At 34.9% G+C, this 21,099-nt stretch overlaps 1 protein-coding gene across 1 annotated transcript; it reads right to left on the reverse strand.

Annotated features, from left to right (window-relative positions):
* Positions 1-15: 15 nt before the first annotated feature.
* On the reverse strand, positions 16-16,538 carry LOC117124056 (cysteine-rich venom protein VAR10-like). Its single transcript, XM_033270182.1, has 9 exons — positions 16,400-16,538; positions 11,642-11,823; positions 7,356-7,646; positions 4,219-4,316; positions 3,663-3,751; positions 3,045-3,080; positions 2,486-2,587; positions 1,295-1,423; positions 16-1,090 (listed from the first exon to the last, which is right to left on the reverse strand). Exons 1-9 carry the CDS (start codon positions 16,443-16,445, stop codon positions 1,038-1,040), a joined length of 1,026 nt encoding a protein of 341 aa, XP_033126073.1. The 5' UTR covers positions 16,446-16,538; the 3' UTR covers positions 16-1,037.
* Positions 16,539-21,099: the final 4,561 nt, after the last annotated feature.

A 21,099-nucleotide genomic window follows, 5' to 3' on the forward strand; every position in this document is an offset into this window, starting at 1 on the left:
TATACATACATATATATTCACATTATATATTCATAATGATAAAGATCAGTTGATGTTTTTTTTAGCATAGACCAGAAAAAGAGTCGTGTTCTCAAAATGAAACGTTCGGCAACCGATATGTGTCTGTATTTACCTATAATAATAATATTTGTTGATTCATTGGTCCCTTGCTCAATCATCTACTGCTCTCTTTGTGTTTCAGCTGGATCGCAAAACGCACCGTCTATCGGATAAGACGTTAAGTCGTTGGTCCCGTGTGCAATATGTGAGTTCTTCAGAAAAGATTAGGGATTGTCTCTCGGTGTACTACCAAATCACGACCAGGAGGACCCCCAGTCGTTTCAAACTTTAGTGGGCTTTTCTTCCTTTTTGTCTTTCAAAACGACGAAATCAATATACTTTTCCCGGGGCCCAGCATACAATATGACATTGCCGGTATTATTATAAAATAAAAATCGAAAGGCATAGGCCTACCTAAGAAACGAAAAATATGATCAAATAAAAATAGCAAACAATAAACAAATATATAATAAATATACATGTATTTGTATGTGTGTGTGAAAACTACAGCATACAGTGTCAAATCAGTGAGGTAATTAAGTACGGTAATTGTAAAGCTGTCGATGATGATTATGATGATGATGATGATTATTATTATATTGTTTGCATCTCCAAGTTCTAGTGGAAACGCCTTACATCTTTTCACATATAAAACATTTTACTAGTAATCTTCATGGTATATTTGTCACCTGACGTCAGTTATGACGTCAAAAGAAAACCTTATACGGCTTCAAAGTTGATGAGTTTACAAATTCCTCACTTGATATAAGAATGATATCTCCCGCTTACACTTTATGCTGGATTGCACAAAGTGTTACTTTTGATAATGTAACAATATTCGATTTAGATTTTCATCATCTAAAGTCGTTGTCTGTGTCGCATATGTTGTTCATCTCCTGGTATCATCCAATGACAGATAATGAGACGCGTTTGATGGAATGCAGTATTCGTATATACCTTCACGTCAGTCCTCGTGATTACTTCTTCAACACTGATGCTTCAATCATCTCCACAACGTACGGTGATTTTTCTGTGTGAATTAAAACACTAGTTTAAAATTTCTTTATAGGCCACCAGATTTAAGTTATGCTATTTAACAAACAGTTATCCTTGCCAATTAGAACTAGCAGACGTCGCAGTAAAGGCCTTTACATAGATCTTTCGGCTGAATCGACTATAAATTAATTTAAGGATTTTCGAAACATAAAATTTAAGTAAACTTTCAAGTACTTACTGCATCCATAGTCACAGTTTTCTTTGCAGAAAAGGAGTTGCAGAAATTTGTCATTTTCGCAGTGTTCTTCTGTGTTGATTTCGGCACAGTAGTCATAGTTTTCGTATAGTTGAATATTTTCACAAACATCTACATTGAGAAAAACACTGAATATACTGTAGGACTCTACTATATGATTATAATCAAAGATCTTATAAACAGAAGATAGCGTTCTCCGCGATATCCGCGTGCAAATTCTGTAAACGCAGTGTACAGTGCCCTCTTGCAAAAATGAAAACTTTTGAACTTTGACTGTTTTGACCATGGCGTACACCGCGCGAATTTACCTTTGCGCGTAACAATTAGAAGCGTCGATTTACAATTAGGCTATGTTCTCACACGGCAGCTAACTGAAAATTGTAAACGCGTACGTGTGATTGGTTCATGATAGAAACGCCCTCAACTTGCTAACCGATAGCGCTTGCTAACCGTTAGCGGTATCCGGATACTGCTAACGGTTAGCGCTAACGGATTGGGCGTTCTCACGCAGGTGCTAACGGTTAGCGCTAACGGTTAGCCCTCGATCCGGATACTAGGGCTCTCGTGAGAACCAGGCTTTATGGAACAATAACCTACTTGGTAACGAACTTTGGCGTAACGCGAACACAAGAGCCTGGTTCTCACGAGAGCCCTTGTATCCAGATCGGGAGATAACCGTTAGCACCTGCGTGAGAACGCCCAAATCGGTTAGCGCTAACCGTTAGCGGTATCCGGATACGCTAACGGTTAGCAAGCGCTATCGGTTAGCAAGTTGAGGACGTTTCTATCATCAACCAATCACACGTACGCGTTTACAATTTCCAGTTTCTTACTAATTGGCCAGTGATTCGATCATCATATTGTTGGTATCCGGATCGGGATTTTCTCGCATGGACGCACGGCAGCTAACGGTTAGCAGGATCCGGATCCTGCTAACCGTCATCTACCGTGTGAGAACATAGCCCTTATCTCAGATCTATGGAAACAACTAGGACGTTTCTATTTGTTACGCGTAAATCGCGGAGAACGCTATCTTGTGTTTATAAGATCTTTGATTATAATGATAATGATGATGAGAATTACAAAGAAAAAGAAACTAGAAGAGAACAAAGAAAGATATGTTTGACGTTTAGCAAACAAATATTTCGATTCACATAACATCAGTCGATTTACCTTGGCAATCTGTACCAGTGCCATAAGTGCATTCACACGTGCAACTTGTTTTGTCGAGAACGCCAGAACCAATTCCCTTGTGAACGCATGTCTTCGGACAAACTGTCAAAAAGACGTTTTCATTAGGATAAGAAGATCGACACATTGAACTATCCAAGTTTATTTTCGGTATCAGAATTGGTCCAAAGTGAAATATTTTGGAGCTCATGGTGGTAACGTTACTTAGTGTAAGATGCAACTTAAGTCCCGCTAGCTTAGCTTAAGATCTATATTAAGGTAAATGAATGTTACTAATTTCGAGATAGGTGTTGTAATTAGGTGAGTCAGAGGCTTTTTTGATTAATTCTTGGCAAAGTATTGGAATGATTCATGTTGTTAGCGGAACATCAATGTGTTTACAATCAAACGATTCTTTAAATTAATTCACTCACTACTTCCAGCCACTGTGGTTTTCATGTAACATAGTGAGTATGGATTAGTCGGTGGAAATCAGAACTCAATACAGGCCAGTTTGGAATCGGGTTGGAAAGGAAAGTAATGGCTGTGTAATTTTACTTACAACACGTGCTGTCCTTGCTCTGTTCACAGGAAGAAACTGCGAAAAGGGTTAAAGAAATTGTTACATGGATAAAATCAAAATTCGTTGGTAATCGAATGAGGGATTAATTGCGACTCATGTTGTTAGAATGAGTATGGCATTTTTGATGTAGATGTGTAGTAGTAAATTTAGCTCCATGCTTGGGCCTAACGTCCTATAAATTACTAAGTTGATTTGACTTAATTTAGTAGGCTATAAAACAACATAGGCCTAATTTTAACATAGGCCTAATAGTCCCCACCCCTCAGCCATGTTGAGGGTTCATATTTTTCCCAAATTCAATGCGTGTCTAAAATTATACTGCAAAACGACAGTGCTCCATTGTACCACTGTTTTCGCTATTGGAACAATACAAAAAAAAAATACAATTCAATATTGGCCCTTAACTTTCCCGATTTCAATGATAAATTAAGTAACAATAATTGTGGCGTTTCTGTATAGAAGGATAGCCGGTAAATGTCGTTTAATACCCCTTTTTCAAAAGTCGTTCTTACAAACTTTAAACCCCAAATAAATTAATAAATATAATAAAATTTATGCCTTAAAGACAATAAGTGTATAGCTCTGGCGTGTACGTACCACATAGACCTGCCTCGCAAAAAGGTGCTGAGTCCGGGCACCTGGAGCATTCGGTACCAATTCTAAAAGGCTCTTCTAACACCTTCGCTCTGTATAAAGTAAACCAAATAAAATAATAAAATAGGCCTTAATAAAATGTCGATTCATCTATGTTAAAATTTTAAATTCGTTTTTTTTTCATACATCAGACTTATTCATTATAGGCATATTATTAGGACATAAGGCCTATATATTTGTTTATGTACAAGAAGTAGGCCTATGTGATTTTAATTCCAGAATAAAATGAAATGAAATCAAATCATTATTATAAATATTTATAATCATTTCCATAGGTATTGTAGGTCTATCATAAGTTCTGATAATCAGTATTTTATTCTCATCAAATAGTCAATTATCGTAGATCCTTATTAGGCTAATTTATAGTTTTTTTTGTATTTCAATATAGTTTAATATATTGTAGTCATTTTACATTTTTTTAAATTTTGTTATTCGGTAATTGAAAGACTGTATAAAGTACTAACTATCATAAAGAATGAACACTGCGTCTAATACTCACTCGATATTGAAAACACAACTTAGATAATGAACGTTGGCATCGTAATGACATTTGGAATTGATGCTGCAGCCGACCTGATCCGCATCAGCCCAAGTCAACTGAAAAAAAACAACAAATTATGACGCCTTTGCGAATTTATCCAAACACAAGACATGAGATAAGAAAAATAACATTACTTATTATTATTTAGCATGTTAAGTATAAGTAAATAACTTTTATTGCTTCTCTTTTATAACAGAGGCACAACAGTAAAAACTTAATTACTGTGATTAAATATAGCAAGAAAATACTGCAATAGAACAAAATATATATAAAAATGGGTTTACAAAAAAACCACCTTTAGAAAAATAGTAATAGAAATAATAATACATACTAATACTAATAATATAAGTAAATAGGTTATTATGTAAGTAAATATGTTATTAATTAATTTATCAAGATTACAAATTAAATTTCATCTTCGTTAATCCTTTCAGAAATGTATAAGAATCAGCAGTGTGTATATCAAGTATGCGATGATAGCTAAATGCACAAGTTGGCAGCTAAGCTGTGTTCACACATCAACTTGTATGTGACTACACCGATATAAACAGCTTTGAGCGCCCCGATATTAACAATCATTTTTTCTTTACCATGGTGACAATAATTACGTTTGATTTGGAGCTAAGTACTAATGACTTTTCGTATCGGTTACATAAGTTCGTCTAATTTTTAAATTATTGCCCAACCAGATCTAAAGTACATGACATTTAGAAGACTTAAAGCAGTTTTTGTCACATCATTTATGAAATTAATCAGATTATACTAAAGAATCCCTTGATCTGAGACATTACAGTTTTTTTGCAAAATTGGAAATCATCATCAACATATTTTCAGTACCGGTAATTGGTTTTTGCGTCATTGGCTGCGTCATCAGTCAAAATTTGGAAACCAATGGGACCAGGTACGATACCCCGAGGGATAAAGTCCTTCTAGGAATATATCCAGACGATGGTTTGTTTTAGGCCCTAACTAACATAATGTGAAAGAAGTCGCAAATCCAGGGGGAAAATTTGTTTCTGATTCTTACCCCAACACAAATTAATGGTTTCTTGATCAGAAGGGAGTGATCAGTCCGATCAAAGGCCTTACAAAGGTCAATAGAAATCATAGTTCCCACATTGCAAATTACTTGAGCGCATTAATTCAAAGAGAGGATTAATCCAATGCTATTTGGAAATTTTAAACTCATTTGACATTACCAAACAGTCTTAAGTCAATTATTATTATTTTATTCAAAAAAGGTCGTTAGCAGTCTTTCAAATTAATGTCATGTTATAAGCCGCATGCATCCATTTCAAAGAGCTGTTCGTTTTGTCATTTTCCACCTGCAAAGGTAGATACGCATATTACGGTATTGTTTTTATTTATTGATTTTCCATAAATATTCGTTCAACTTTTATATGTATTTTTAAATTAAACATGTCCAAGTGTATAAGCAAGATACCTGATGTATAAGAAAGATACTCTATGTATACCGAAAATTAAATGTACTGGGGTTAACACACTTTTGGAGTTTTTTAAAATCTATATAATCTGTGACGTCATTGACAGGTTCCACTACAAAAAATGTTTCCTAATGTTAGCCTCGCGTGACTTTCAATTAAGGGAATTTATCAGATTAAGTGCATGTCATCACATAGTAATATGTGACACAGTACAGAGTATCTAAATAAATGGTTAGTTGCCAAGTAGAACGATTTGATTACGCCATGGCGTTATTAAACAGAGGACGGGAGAAATAAGCCCCCCTAATATCCGTTTCAACACTATGATGTCAATGACCTTTACTCACTTAAACTGATTACATTGTATGGCCAATAATCTGATTACATTCTGTTTTTTTTTTCTTCTTCTTCTTCTTCTTTCTTTCCTTAAGACAAACCATCAATTTATTTTTTTTCTGGTTGAAGTTTGTTTCGGGTTCTGTTTGATATCACTAAGGTCTACTCTGGCTATTGCCCTGACGATTTCAAAATAGCGTTATAAGCTCACAGCAACAAAATGATATCCTCTTAATTGCTTGCAAGCTTTATAAAGATTGATTTCATATCGGTGTCTAAAATTTGCTCTGAGCGTTACGCTCCAAAAATTGACTAAAAATAACACCAATTAAGATAACTTTAATGTCAGTAGTATTTCGGGTTTGATCGTGGATTCAAAACCCATTCGGTGGATTTTTAGTCTGCCCGTGGCTTAAAACATATCCGGTAGTCTGGACACCGAACCACACGATAGCACCCCTAGGGATACATGGTACAATAAGCCATATTTCTAAGACCTGGATGTAATGTGCGTAGGCTATACCACAGGTGTCATGGCTAACTTAAATAACCAAATTACATAACCACAGTTGTCAATTGGCGGCGCCCTATAGGTAATGGGGCGGGAGGATGTGTTACATACACAGTCATTGCACATTCATTTTATATTTCTGTTTTCGCTTTCTTGGTCTCATTACGTTTTGGGTCTGTAAATTTTAGTTTAGGAATAGGGGTTGTCTTTATGGTACTTATTTATAGGAGAATCTTGTCGCACGCAATCATTTGCGAAGATGATCAAGCACAACAGACGGTAGATGTGAGACGGACATTGCCCCTTATGATAATAACAGCGTCAGTCTGTCCCCCAATATCCGAGGTTAGGTCTATTGTTGACCTCATTTGGCCTAAGGTTTATTTAAGGTGATGACTTAATGAATCACATTAAAAATGAAGTCTATATTGATCAGGATTAAACAAGTTAAGGGGTGGCTCTCGATGATATCCAATGGGGGGGATAACACGCCGGAGGAAATCATAGGAGATAGGAGCATAGACATTTAATGATACATCACAGAGTTACGAAAGTGAATTGGGTCAATATGGAACAGAAAAGTGAAATGAATATTCAGTCAAGAACCCGGGATGCGATGACTTTGTTGACCGCTGGTACACCATAAAATATGACCGATAGTTTGCAGTGGCGGATGGAGAGAAAAAAAAGGAAGATATTAATCAAATTTAAGTATGAGAGTTATTAAAATAACAGTGCAGTACTTAAATGCGATAAAAATGAGGGGGAAAAAAGAATTGTGGGTAAAAGAATTTAGATATAACCTGAAGATAGCGACTGCAGTTTAATCCTTTATTACACCGTCGAGTAAAGAAATTGAAGTTGTCACCCTCGCTGAAGACCTCGCTAAACATCTCGTCCATAGTGGTGGCAACCGTATTTTTAATAGATAACACGCCTCTGGTTGCAGCAGCATCAACCCATTCCCACACCTCAAACAAGGATGTCGAACTGCTGGTCAATTCCATAAAGGAAGCTTCACTTTCGTCATTGTTCAATAACTGCTCACACGATGTCAACAGTTTAGCTTCTTCTTCCAGAATACTGTCCCATTTCTTTAAAAAAAAAAAAGAGAGGAGAGAGAGAGAGAAAGAGAACAACGGTCAGTTTTTCGATCTTTGCCGATGCAGTTTTCAATGCCTTATATTAGATACCGTTACCACAAATACACCTTAAAGTATATGTTCTAATTTTTGCTGTTATGTTATAATCTAACTACAATAGTTTTTGATAGATACAATATTTAACCTATATAGAACATTAATTCCGCACTTTATATTCCCTTTAACTTCTAGCGAAATGCACAAATTTAAAACATTATGTTACAATGGCGGTCACATTGAGAGCTGTTAAGTTTATTTTTTATTAAATAATAACAACCGAGGGGACATTGGGTGGGTACGATAAACTGCTTCGTTTTTAATTGGTTTTATGCTTTAATTGAGAGTTAGGCCTACTCTATTAAACTTTATTTAAATAATATACATAATAAAAACATAAAGATAAAACACTAGGTTTAAGTATTGGACAATAAATCAATAGTATAGCTGTTCCCCTTTCGACACTGTGTGTCAAAACATAGGCTTTTAATATACACTCACTTAGGTGTAGCCCCCAGACAGTGTGTTAGTTCCTTGGGGTAAACGATAACATGAACTTCCTCATAAACATGTCATTTTGCATTTGCTAATTCGACTTCCACATCTTAATCAGTCGCTTGGTAGTAAAGAGTTTTTTTTTTTTAAGCATAACCATTTTTTTTAAGCATACACATAATGGTTCACTTGGATTTCGAACAATCTTTTAGTTTATTTAATTATTATTTTAGGCCTACTTATTTACTCGCCTTTCGTTCTTTCGTAAATAGTGTATTGTAAAAGATTCTCCCAGGGGAGTTGCGTATAAGTCTTTCCCCTTATAAAAATATCGCAGTGTAAACAAATAGTCCTTTCTGTGTTCATACTATGTCCACCCAGAAAACACATGTGTAACTATGATGTGTTCAATCTGTTTACACGTCATATAAACCTCGATTGATTGATTGATTGATTGATTGATTGATTGATTGATTGATTGATTGATTGATTGATTGGATTATTCCGATGCTCAGCATTCACAAACCATATAAAAATTATTTGAGAATAAGAAAAATTAAAAATGAATGAGCATCAATAACGCCCATTAGACCGGAATCCAGCCCATTTCCAATGGGGTCAACAATCTAGCATATCCCAGGCCTATATCATATTATATTATTGAACAATATTAACCAATATAACAATATTAAAATATATATAGGCATATATATAGGCCTATTTATATATATATATATATGTGTGTTATATATATATATCTATATATAAATATATCACATAAGTTGAAGATGCCTGTTAGCTTTTTATGAGATACCTATTTGAACCAAAGCTTGCAGTGAATCAGCAAAAACATGCCTATAATTGTCTTCGGTAAAATCCCTTTTGGAATCGTTGCTGCAATATTTGAAGACGCTGTCCCTTGATGCTCGACTCATAAATACATGTTAATATATTGCCACTAAAAATCTTTTTTTTTTGTCTTCATAAAATGACTAAATTTCACTTTCGTTTCCAAACATTTGTATCCTTCAACAATAGGTCCAAAGCTTTTCCTTTGTACGAGAATACGTAATTCGGAAGCCTGGTCACGTTTGCTATTTGAAATGTTTTATGGCTTCAAATGACAATCACATCTCACCTGTCTGTCAGCTCACTGGTGTAAATTTGTTTCGGAAATCAGAACAACATTTCAAATGTTAGGAAAACAATTCACTAGTGGAATTACCGGAACGACCTAAGGGGAATTGATGTATTTTGATGTTCGCGCGTGTATTGGTAATGAAAGATTGCAAGAGACACAACTTTATGCACGGAATAATCGAATGCCACAATCTGTTAACTGTGTTTTAAATAAATGTATTAATTCTCTACCCGTTACTAACATATCATTTAGGCGTAGAACAATGTCGGCGATTTTGTTATTTTGTTGTCACAAGTCACGATGCTTTGTAAAGAGTAGCATTATTCGGCGCAGTGAATCAGCAAAAACATGTCTATAATTGTCTTCGGTAAAATCCCTTTTGGAATCGTTGCTGCAATATTTGAAGACGCTGTCCCTTGATGCTCGACTCATAAATACATGTTAATATATTGCCACTAAAAATCTTTTTTTTTTTTGTCTTCATAAAATGACTAAATTTCACTTTCGTTTCCAAACATTTGTATCCTTCAACAATAGGTCCAAAGCTTTTCCTTTGTACGAGAATACGTAATTCGGAAGCCTGGTCACGTTTGCTATTTGAAATGTTTTATGGCTTCAAATGACAATCACATCTCACCTGTCTGTCAGCTCACTGGTGTAAATTTGTTTCGGAAATCAGAACAACATTTCAAATGTTAGGAAAAACAATTCACTAGTGAAATTACCGGAACGACCTAAGGGGAATTGATGTATTTTGATGTTCGCGCGTGTATTGGTAATGAAAGATTGCAAGAGACACAACTTTATGCACGGAATAATCGAAAGCCACAATCTGTTAACTGTGTTTTAAATAAATGTATTAATTCTCTACCCGTTACTAACATATCATTTAGGCGTAGAACAATGTTGGCGATTTTGTTATTTTGTTGTCACAAGTCACGATGCTTTGTAAAGAGTAGCATTATTCGGCCAGAAAGAGTTGGTACCCGTAAATCAATTAAATTAAATTCAGGACTGGATTGAAATCATGTTTCTCAAGATAATCAGAAAATAGCAACGTTATTCTTATGCTGCTTTTTCAGGAGGGAGGGGCTAGCTATGTTTTGATTTTGTTGAAAATAATTAGAAATAAAATACATAAAACATTATGTTAAAACCTGCCAATGTGTATTTTTCTCTATTAAATCTGAATTTAAACATCATTTGACGAATACTTGAGGAGCTATGGATTGATATTATAATATCCCAGGATGCACTTTGTTAGTGCTTGTACAACTTTGGATAATTGCAATAATGAAAGTTAATACTTCCTAAGCACGGCCGTCCAACCCGAGCAGTCCCGCAAGGATTACGCTTGGCACATCCGGCGGCCGTGTACCAAACAACCATCTTTCAATACAGAGTATAAATTGCATGTCACTAGTAATCTTACAGCCTAAATAACTCATCCGAGAGTGCCTATGCATGCTGTGAAAAAGAAGATGTAAAGTTATTAACTTGTCTCTTGGGAACGTTCCTACGTGAACTAAGTGAAAGCATTCTGGGATTTGTGATTCGAATATCCACACGAAATCTTATTACAACTAGGCTCATTAACATATATATAAACCTGTATAACTTTAATTCTATAATGAATAGGTCCTAATAGGTATCAGCTACGAAAACACTGGGTTCATAAATTTTAATTAATATGTCCGAATTATGCAGTAATATAGAGTACATATATGGATTTACAATAATGTTTGCTTTATATGTGCTATTTTTTTCGTTGATAATCGTATATTAAAGTTACACTTTAAGGCCTATCTGCTGTCGCCAATTAATATACAAATAAAATACGACTACTAGGCCTACCTTCCGTTCTCATACGTAATTCTCTAGTAATCAATTTCTGAGTGTGTTTCGTGGAAAAACGTCTGTAAATCAGTGAAAGTAAACTGTATCGAGCTGGTTCTCATTGGAATTTAGTATTTATTAGTTTTCAAATAATAAATTTAGTGAGTTTATGCTAATGAATTATTACCGGTAGTATTTAGACGCCAATCTCAGTTAATTTGCGAAAATATTTTACTGTTCTTATTTTCAAATGATATTCTTTAAGTTTATTAACTCACACGCTGAGTATCTTTTAATTCGCAACCCGTTTCTTCAGTATCTCTGTCACACGGTAAGTCAATACAAATTTAATAATACATAACCATTTTCAATGCGTGGCCATGCCATAATTTAACACGTAATATCGACATATTTATCACCTTTCCATAGAAAATAGGCTCGAGTGATTAATAGGTCGTAAATAATCACATATACTTACCAGCTTTTTCATATTAGATGCAGTAACGCCTTCCCCTACTTTCGAAGCCGCTATGCGTCGCAAGGAGTTGATGGTATTCAGTATCTGTTGGTTTTGACGAGGTTGAAACCACTGTTCGGACCGCTCTTCTTGAGCCAACGCGTTTTCTGACAGGTCCTCCTGGCCCAGTGTATCTTGCAAAACTGAAAATATTGAGAAGAATTATTATCAATGTCTAGAAATTTGTATAATGGTTTCCATAATTAAATAAAGTCCCAATAAATCAAAGTAAATAAATAACATACTAAAGATACTGCCTGGTTTTTCGGGTAAGTTTTTATTCTTATGCCTTCAGCATTGTAATTATGAACGATTTAGGCCAAATAATATATTAATTGATAGTTTCATGCCTCTCCCCCATCAAATTTTGGAGCCGCATGAGCAAATTTACTTTTTGCTATTTTCCATGGAATTAAATATAATCACGATCTGAAAGAGTGTTGTTAAAGTGTAAGAGATGGAAATATAAATCGAAGTATACAATACTGATTTTGCTTAAATTCTTTAAATTAATAACAATTTTTGATATGTACCAGCTTGTATCACAAATATATAAGATAGTAAATGGCAAATAGTAAATACCCTCACCAAAAAATAATTTCAAATCCCGGACGTTAAACTAATTATTAAATTTATTTGGCCTTATAAATAAACCTTTAAGTTAGTTTTATTCTGATTTGTCGGAAGTTCAGAGACTTGGAATAAAAATAGTAAGTACCACACACATTCCATAAAATACACAGTTATTTACTATAACATCAGATAGCAGCAAATGTTTATTAGCGCCCTCTATACACTAAATACTTCGTAACTTATTACAACTTACCTTACTTCAGGTGTTCTCAACTGGCGGCCTGCGGGTCATCTCTGGCCCGCGAGGGCGTGTTATGCGGCTCTCAAGAACAAGCCGGGAATAATATTTTCCGTTAGGCTTGGGCCTAGATTTCTAACCTTAATAATTTTGCGTTCTACTACAGCTATTCCAAAAAGTTCTAATTAACCCTTCCCCAGCTCAAACATGCGGCGCTCGGATGGCGCTACGCGCCATAGTACATTCTCTTCCACTGGCCCTTCAAATTTATTCAATGGACAATTTTGGCCCTTATTTTGGCCCATACCCACCCCTGGCTCTGGCCATCGGCCCTCAGATAACACTACACCCATAAATACTTAGCACCACCCCCCCCCCAGTCGGACATCTTAGCTCCCCCAGCACCCATAAATTGTATCCTAGAGCCGCCACTGATTGCGACATAGTTGAGAACCCCTGAATTTGTTAGACTTTGTATAAGTTATATTCATCGTTTATAAACACATGTCATTAAGTGACAAACACACCAAAGTTGATGTATGGAAGAGTTTAGAGAAGGGAAGTCTCCTGCAGAGGAGTCACACATCCTGAACGTGAAGTAGGCCTGAAGTAATCATTCTAGAACTTCATTTGAATCGATTTTCTAAATTTAGGCTACGTAACTTATCGATATTCTTATAGTTTTTATAACCAATGATTCAAACTTAAAGCATTATAAGTTCTGTAAACATGTTTTTGTTAGTGGTTAGTATTTTGGATTCTTGCAATGCTGCATATCATAAGGTTAAAAGTTCAGTGTATTCCTTATGTGATGTTTCCTAATAGGGCCTACCTTTTCTACCATATGAAGCTAAACGTGATTTAAGACTATCAAAATATTTTCAGAATTATTTTATATTGCAGTGATCCCGTTATATGTATGATATATGGCATCCAAACAAGAAATCCATGTTGATCTTGACCCGATAATCCCTTGACGTTTACGGTAAGCTTAATATAGATATGTAAGCCTAAACCTTAAATCTTACTATATTTTTACATATTTCTGATAATTGCGAAGATAAATCTAACCTGACGAAGCCATGGCTATGACCTAGTCTCACTTGACCTTTCCGGTGTCTCTATTAATCTATAATTCTGTTATGATGACCGGACATGTGATGAGAATATAATATATAATAATATGATGATAATAATGTGATGAGAATGATATATAATAATAATGTGATGAGAATATGAAACGCAAAAATGTCAAAATGCATAGCATAATTAGCGTGATATGTATCATATAATCACAACATTTCATGTTACGGTATTTCATTAGATTTATTCCATCTATCGTATAATATATTGTTATATTTCATATTTTTATAGTTTATGTACTATTTGTGTGGTTTTTTTTAATGATATTTTAGCATTTATTATCCGGTGACATCAAGTATTTGACAATTCCTGCAATAACCTAAATGTGGCTATTTAAGGATTTACTATATCCATGGTGATAATTGATATTTAATCACATTTGCTGTATGCTGTACCTTATTATCTGCTCAGTAGACATACGGTAATAATTATATCTATTTATTGACGAGGTTCGTTTATTGAAAATCGAGCCTCGTAATTTTGCCATAACACGGTTGTTTTTCTACCCGCTAGTCTGAAAATCAATTGATTTTCACAAATAAGACATTCAACTTTCAGATTGTGCCTGGTCGACTTATATTGTTTAAAGATTAAATCAATTAACAAGTGACTTTTCCTGTTTTTCAGGAACGAGTATACCAAGCAAGAAATCCAAACCACTAGAGATTGTAGAAATCATTGGCCGTATTCGACTAGTCATTCTTCGTTAAACCACGTCCACCTGCGCACGCAGTGGTAAAATCCTACTTAACGAAGACGACCAGTCGAATAGAAAACTGGTAAAGTACTCGACAAAAGAAAATGGCTGCATAGTTACCGCGATACACGCTGCTTAATCAAGGCTGCTTCAGATTGTGGCACTATGGGTTTTTCGTAAAAAAAATGTCTTCATCCAGTTTTTGAATTCTCTTAGCGTACAATCATTTTTTTACTTCAATGTGTGGGTAAATAGCCTGTTATAATTTTTTATTTTCTGAAATTTAATCTAAATTATATTAACGCAAATGTGGTTACTAAATTGATCAATCGGCCATATTATTTTTGGTCACGTGCATAACTCAACGCTGATTAACGCATTCTGGTTACGTTAATTTTCGTTGTCAACGAAGTCTATTTTACGAACCAGTCGAATGAAAATAATACTCAACGAAAATCCGTACTCAACGAAATGAACCAGTCGAATAAGCCCATTGCTTCAGATAAAATAAAAAAAACACATTAGAAATGTGAAAGTCATTGTTGTCTAGTCCCACGTGTTAGATTCAGGGCTATCCAAATTACAACACATTCGTATACAGATGTACTAGATTTCACTCTATGTAAATAGAGGCAAAATAGACCTTAAGATAGAGTTATCTGACTACCACGCCGTCTCCTTGTGTAACACGTAAATACGCCATCGTCCTCGATATGCACCATGAAGCATCGAGACCATTGTCTGTGTTCCAAAAGTTATTGCTACTCTTGTGTTTCAGCTAAATTCAGCAGTAATGTACCGTCTGCCGGAACAGACGTTTGGTCATTGTTTCGGGTTATCAACTCGCGTATAATAATAAAAAAAATACAAAAAACAAATTGGGGTTTTTTGTGTACAGCAAGCACCACCACTGCGACAAATAGCCTACTCCAATGGGGTAATGCTGATATATAAATTATAAATGGTAAACATGGCAAAACCTATGGTATATTCTAACTGAAATCTCCTGCTTGAAATGAAACGCCTTAACGAATCATGCATTCGAATCAGACTACAGAGTAACAACTTTCTTCACTTTCATTAAGTACTGAACAGTACTAGTATTCGGAACAATGCACCCTCACCTTAGGCGATTTAAACAAGACAGAATATCAGAAGCGATACTTCATCAATGTTTACGGTAATAATATATATTATTACAAATTTCTCACTGTTTCGTTTTATTGCATTCTATAGTTGTAAAACTCACTGTGTCGCACGACTGCCGTACGACCGTCGCACGACGAATCCAACTCCGCTCCCTGTGAGCGATAGACGACTAAACACCGTCTGCTTAGCGGTGCCAGTCTGATCGGATCGTCATTAAAAACGATTCATTGCGCGCGCGTCGTGGCGTTGCGTTCTTCATAGAATCGGTTCGGCCGACGATCATCGTGCGTAGGAAGACCCCGGCTTTATCTCTTCCTTATCTTTCATGACAATATTCAAAAGATACATATGTGATACATATTAGCCTTAAATCAACCCATAACACTTTTGATTAACCTCGGAAATTGGAAAGAAAAAAATTAAAGGAATGTTGCTTTATCAACAATTATATTTACAAATAAAACATGGAAGTCAACAGGTGGTTTGTTATCTTCCTTTTTACGACCATCTTATACACTGAGAAGAGTACCTTTTTTATGGATTTTACGTATTACTTTTATCATCACACTACACATAATAGCACTACGCCTACTGTATTCTGCGACTAAATAAAATGAAATATAATAATTCAAATTAAAAGTAGAAAATTAATAGACCTATTCGATTTACAATTCAATTTCACCAAAAAAAAATCTAAATTTTAACGCCTTTTCTTGTTTTGACTTACGGAGGGAACCTAGACTCTCTGTCATCTGTTCACTCTTATTTATGGTTTTTCATTATCCTCTCTTTCTATATTTACTTCCTGCTGTCTTGTTTTTTAACCAGTGGGGAAAAGAATCAATTAAATAACAACAATAATTAAACATTTTAAGCATAATAAATTTAAAATTTAGTTACTTAAAGATCGATGACTTACCTACACACAATGTTATCAAAAACACGGCAACGTCCATTCTACACATGTTAGGGTTTTTCTTGTTTGGTTTTATATCAAAATATGTATTACTATGTCCTGGCGATTATTCTGTTCATGTAAGAAGCGAATTAATGTTCAATATCTCACCAAGAAAACACAACCTCCTTGTTTATAGGTGAATTCTAATTCTTGCGAGCATGGTCAATGAACAGCCAATCAAAACTCTGTATTTACCAGTCGTTATCAATGGGTCTAGATAAACCTGCTTTATTGGCTCGTAGTGTTTCACTTGTAAGATTAATTGGTGTATACGTAGGGGACCTGAAACGGAACGATCATCACTTATGTTACAGAATGAAATTCACAGGGTTTTAACATTACTTCCCTGCGCGGACCAACACTGGCGTAAACCCACTTACCTTGTCAACACAATGCTGTGGCTGTTGAATTTTGTGACAACATGTTGCGGAGAGAGCATGATGAATCTTTCAGGACCAACAGATGCCCGACTTCCTAGTACCTTAGATTCTTTCTTGCCTAGATTTAGCTGTTGTTGCCAGAGTTTATGTTTTCATAGCTGAGAATATCAGATTTTTCTACGTTTCTATTAGTTTATGTTTACATATAGAGGACTAAAGTGTGTCCAACGTATAGTAAAGCCCTATGAGAAGAGTTTGTGGTAATTAAATCTAATACTTGTATATTTACTTTTGCACAGTTTGTTTCTATATAGGTTTAGTGGTTTTAGTGGATTAGCAAAGGAAATCATTCTTCAACAACGAGCAGTTGATAAGACATTGCCTAAAGTGCGCCTACGCAACATCCACCACACGACCAATCATAGTTGAATTCAAACCGTCCCTCGTATTTCTTGTTGCGTTATGCAATAATACCAATACTAATGATAATATTGCTAATGAAGATGATGAAGATAATAATGATAATGATAATAATAATATTATTATTATATAACTTTATTTAAAAGCTACTCATGAATCAGCCGCATACACTATGCGATACGTACACAATAATAATAATAATATTATTATTATTATTATTATATAACTTTATTTAAATGCTACTCATGAATCAGCCGCATACACTATGCGATACGTACACAATAAAGCCATGATAAAATACACAGACTTGCCACAAGACGTGTGTGTATACCTTTAAATAAAAAATCAAATAACTTTAAAAGGTAATCAAATACAAAATGCAAGGATACTTCAATCGATCTTTATCAAAACATTAACAAACCATAAAAATAGAAGCATTGCAGTTATCGCTGTATGTTAAAAATTGATTTTTTTTAAAGATATAATGAAGTTGATTAGAAATTTAAATCTATATTAAAATTATGATTAAAACTAAGCTGCGTTGCAGATTCATATTGCACTAAATTAAAATTACAATCGCCATGCTCTTTCGAGATACGTTTAGCTCACTGATGCACAATCTGACTTAGTACAGTAATTTACAATTATTATTACGTATGTACATATCAATGTTTCCCAATGCCGTTAAACGTTTATCTTAAATTATTCTAGAAAAGGGGAAAAAGCAAGAGAGGGCGTCCAATGTCAATGTTGAAACTTTTAACAAGATGACGTCAGTTATGGATTATGTGACGTAGAGCTGTAGCCTACTGCTGCGGTCAAGGCCACCCATACGCTCGCAGTAGATAATTGTAATACTGCGTTCCAGCGCCCGTAATTACCGTGATTACGATTGACAGGTTGTAAATTGTGTCCCCGTGCCTTTTCAAATTGTAAGGAATTCGTGTCGACTGAGCACTTTGCATCTTTTTTGCAAAATGTCAACTCGCGCTCACGGTAATCGGGCGCAATAAAACCAACATGAACCTACAATATCGGCATTAGTAAAAGTTTGATTTGCTATTTTTCTTATTGTCCTTCATTTCCATAACACCACTTGACGATCATTTGGTTGGTTGGCCATAAATTAAGAAGAAAATATTTTAATACTTAAAAAAATATATGTGTGTTGATACAAAGAATATGAGAATAGTAGACGAGTCTTAAAACCATGTTTAGGCTTGTTAGATGTCAATTCCTAATTCGGTCTACTGATTGTGCAATACCCGGACAATTGCCAAATTCTTTAAACCCGATCGACCGAAATGTCAAATGCAGAGTCGACTTTCTTGTTGGAGGATAGGTTTGTGGCAAGCAAAAGAATCACTAAAGAGGAGCGAAAAATACATGTTATGCTATTTAAAATTCTAAGGCCTAGTTTTCAAACTTTTAATCATAATATGAATGTTTAATATAATAATAGTTTTTACACTATTAACCTACGTCTGATTATGGTTTTCACCCCATACATTTTGGTTGGAAAAGTACAGAGCTAAAATCGATTGTTAAGTTATCATATATTATATGATAACTATATATATATATAATATAAAACAGTGCCGCCCGACCGACCCTGATCTCCAAAATGTCAATGTGCATGACAATTATTTTTGGCCTAATAAAGAACAATACATGTCACGGAATTGGCAATGCGATAATGTCAACTTCATAAGACAAGCGCGTACATTAACAACGGGCGTATGTAAAACTGAGGGTCCTATATTTTACCTGGCACTATAAAACTAATGGACATTGTCGTAAGACATTTGATATAGGGTTCTATATATAGCCCTGCCTGCCAGTAAAAAAACTTATATACATTAGTTATAAATTCAAATGTGACGTCAGTTAAGTAATCGATCGTTATTACATTTCAAACTCGCTGTGCGTATTTCATTTTGATTGTTTTACGTTAGTTTAGACGTCCTTTTTTCTACCTCGTCTTAACATATTAAGGGATAGATTTCTATGTATCTGGGAGTCTTACGTATAGTTCATTCATTTTCATGCGATGTAATTGTACGTTTTTTCAGCACACGCACCCGTTCTCAAAAGCTGAATGTACCGGTAGATTCGACAAGAGGGATAGTGAATGGTCGAAATGTTAGCAATTTTATGGAAATTATTCATGCATGGAATGTGGGTTCAGTTCATAGCATAATAAAATGATCAGGAAAAGAAAATACAATGTGGGCCTAGCCACATTTGAATTAGGATCGCGCAAATGCAAGACAAGGAATAGTATGAAAAAAATTATAATTTAAAAAAATGTATTAAAAAACTGAACTGAGTTTCTGAATGACGTTTGTAGATGTTTAGACACGTTCTTGGAAAATAAATTAAATACAGAGTCTTTCCTTTTGCGGTTGGTGGTTCTCACAGACGTCGTCGTTGTGCTCGTCGATATAATTCTGATTAGATCTGGCCTGTAATCTGGAAAGTAATAGTAATGATCATTTCTGTAAAATTGATCCTGTCATAAAAGATAAAAAAAATAATTCTATCTAAGAAAGTGATGGTCCTGTACAAATTGATTGTATTTGAAAAAATGTGGTGGTTGATCCTTTCTGAATGTGTGAGGCTTCTTGTTCTTCTAACAGCAAATAAATCGCCAATTACATGATAGAAAGATGCTTACATAAGACAAACATACACTAAGTACTGATTTTCTCAAGTTTTTTTTTATTTTAAAAATAATCCTATATATGTAAAGAATCTGTAACAAAATTATGTGATGTCCCTATCTGATTTTCGTTTCTGGAAAGCATGTGCAATGGTTGCATCTGTAACATTTTCTTGACAATAAGTGTCTGTGACATTAAATTAAAACTTAATTATTACAGTCACTTAGATACGTTGCTGAAACCAAAAAATCAGCAGTAAAACTGCGGATACCAATTTGACAAAAGTGAAACCAATTGAGACTAATTTCCCCCACACACGTTGTAACTGAGTTTCTGAATCCGTTTACGAATTTTATACTTGTTAGCTTTTTTCCCCTTTTTTTTTCAAGCTTAGTAATAAAACAAATTCACGGCGAAGGCCTAACATGCGGGCAAGACAGAAGAAAGAAGAAAACCAATGCCGGGACCAACGCATAGAAGGTTCCTCACCACGTAAGAATTTTCAAAATGTAAACAAAATTCAATATAATTGCACAGCTTTGAATTACTAACGCAAAATGATTTTAATGCAATTGTTTTGTTATATTAATCATCAGAAAAAGCTAGTTTCAGTTATAGCCAAAGCGTTATAGTTGGCACAACTCAAAAGCTTCACTTTAATAACTTGGAATTATCTAAATACTGTATTCTGTTTGTGATACAACCTTCATATCAGCCTGAAAAACTCACCTGTTTGTTGACACCTTTAATGATACATTTTTAGGCCTATATAAGATATTAGCATTCATCAATGAACAATTGTAATATTTCAAGCCAAATAAGAAAATAATTTACATAGATTTAACTAATTAAAAACTTTTGTAAACACCAAAAGGTGAATGCTTCGAATGAGAGCAGCTTTTAGCTCGATCGACTAAAACCTAGTTTCCTTAAAATCGCTACAATACTCCAAGCTTAAAATGGTGGAAAAGTCACTGTGTGTGCGTTGAACTGCTTAGATATAACCGTGAGTCCCGTTCAATTACAATCGCTACTCTCCTTGCACCTGATGATGAAACACTTACCCGTTGGTCTTCTGTGTACGCGAACGGTAAAGATTGGTTTCCATACAATCGCTACACTGTCGCTACAGTGTTTTCAGTGCAATCGATTACCGCTTGCCAGTCCTCGACGCAACCGGGAAGGCTCTCCATTCGTC

Source organism: Anneissia japonica, unplaced genomic scaffold (assembly GCF_011630105.1).
Source record: "Anneissia japonica isolate Jap-2015-1 unplaced genomic scaffold, ASM1163010v1 scaffold522_len1101056_cov227, whole genome shotgun sequence".
In the NCBI taxonomy this organism is placed as follows: domain Eukaryota; kingdom Metazoa; phylum Echinodermata; class Crinoidea; order Comatulida; family Comatulidae; genus Anneissia; species Anneissia japonica.

Coding starts and splice junctions, on each gene's coding strand:
- LOC117124056 (XM_033270182.1), bottom strand. CDS start 16,445: ATGTGTAGAATGGACGTTGCCGTGTTTTTGATAACATTGTGTGTAG. Junction 11,824..16,399: donor TTTGATAACATTGTGTGTAG/GTAAGTCATCGA, acceptor CAATATTTTCAG/TTTTGCAAGATACACTGGGC. Junction 2,588..3,044: donor GAGCAAGGACAGCACGTGTT/GTAAGTAAAATT, acceptor TCTTTTTGACAG/TTTGTCCGAAGACATGCGTT.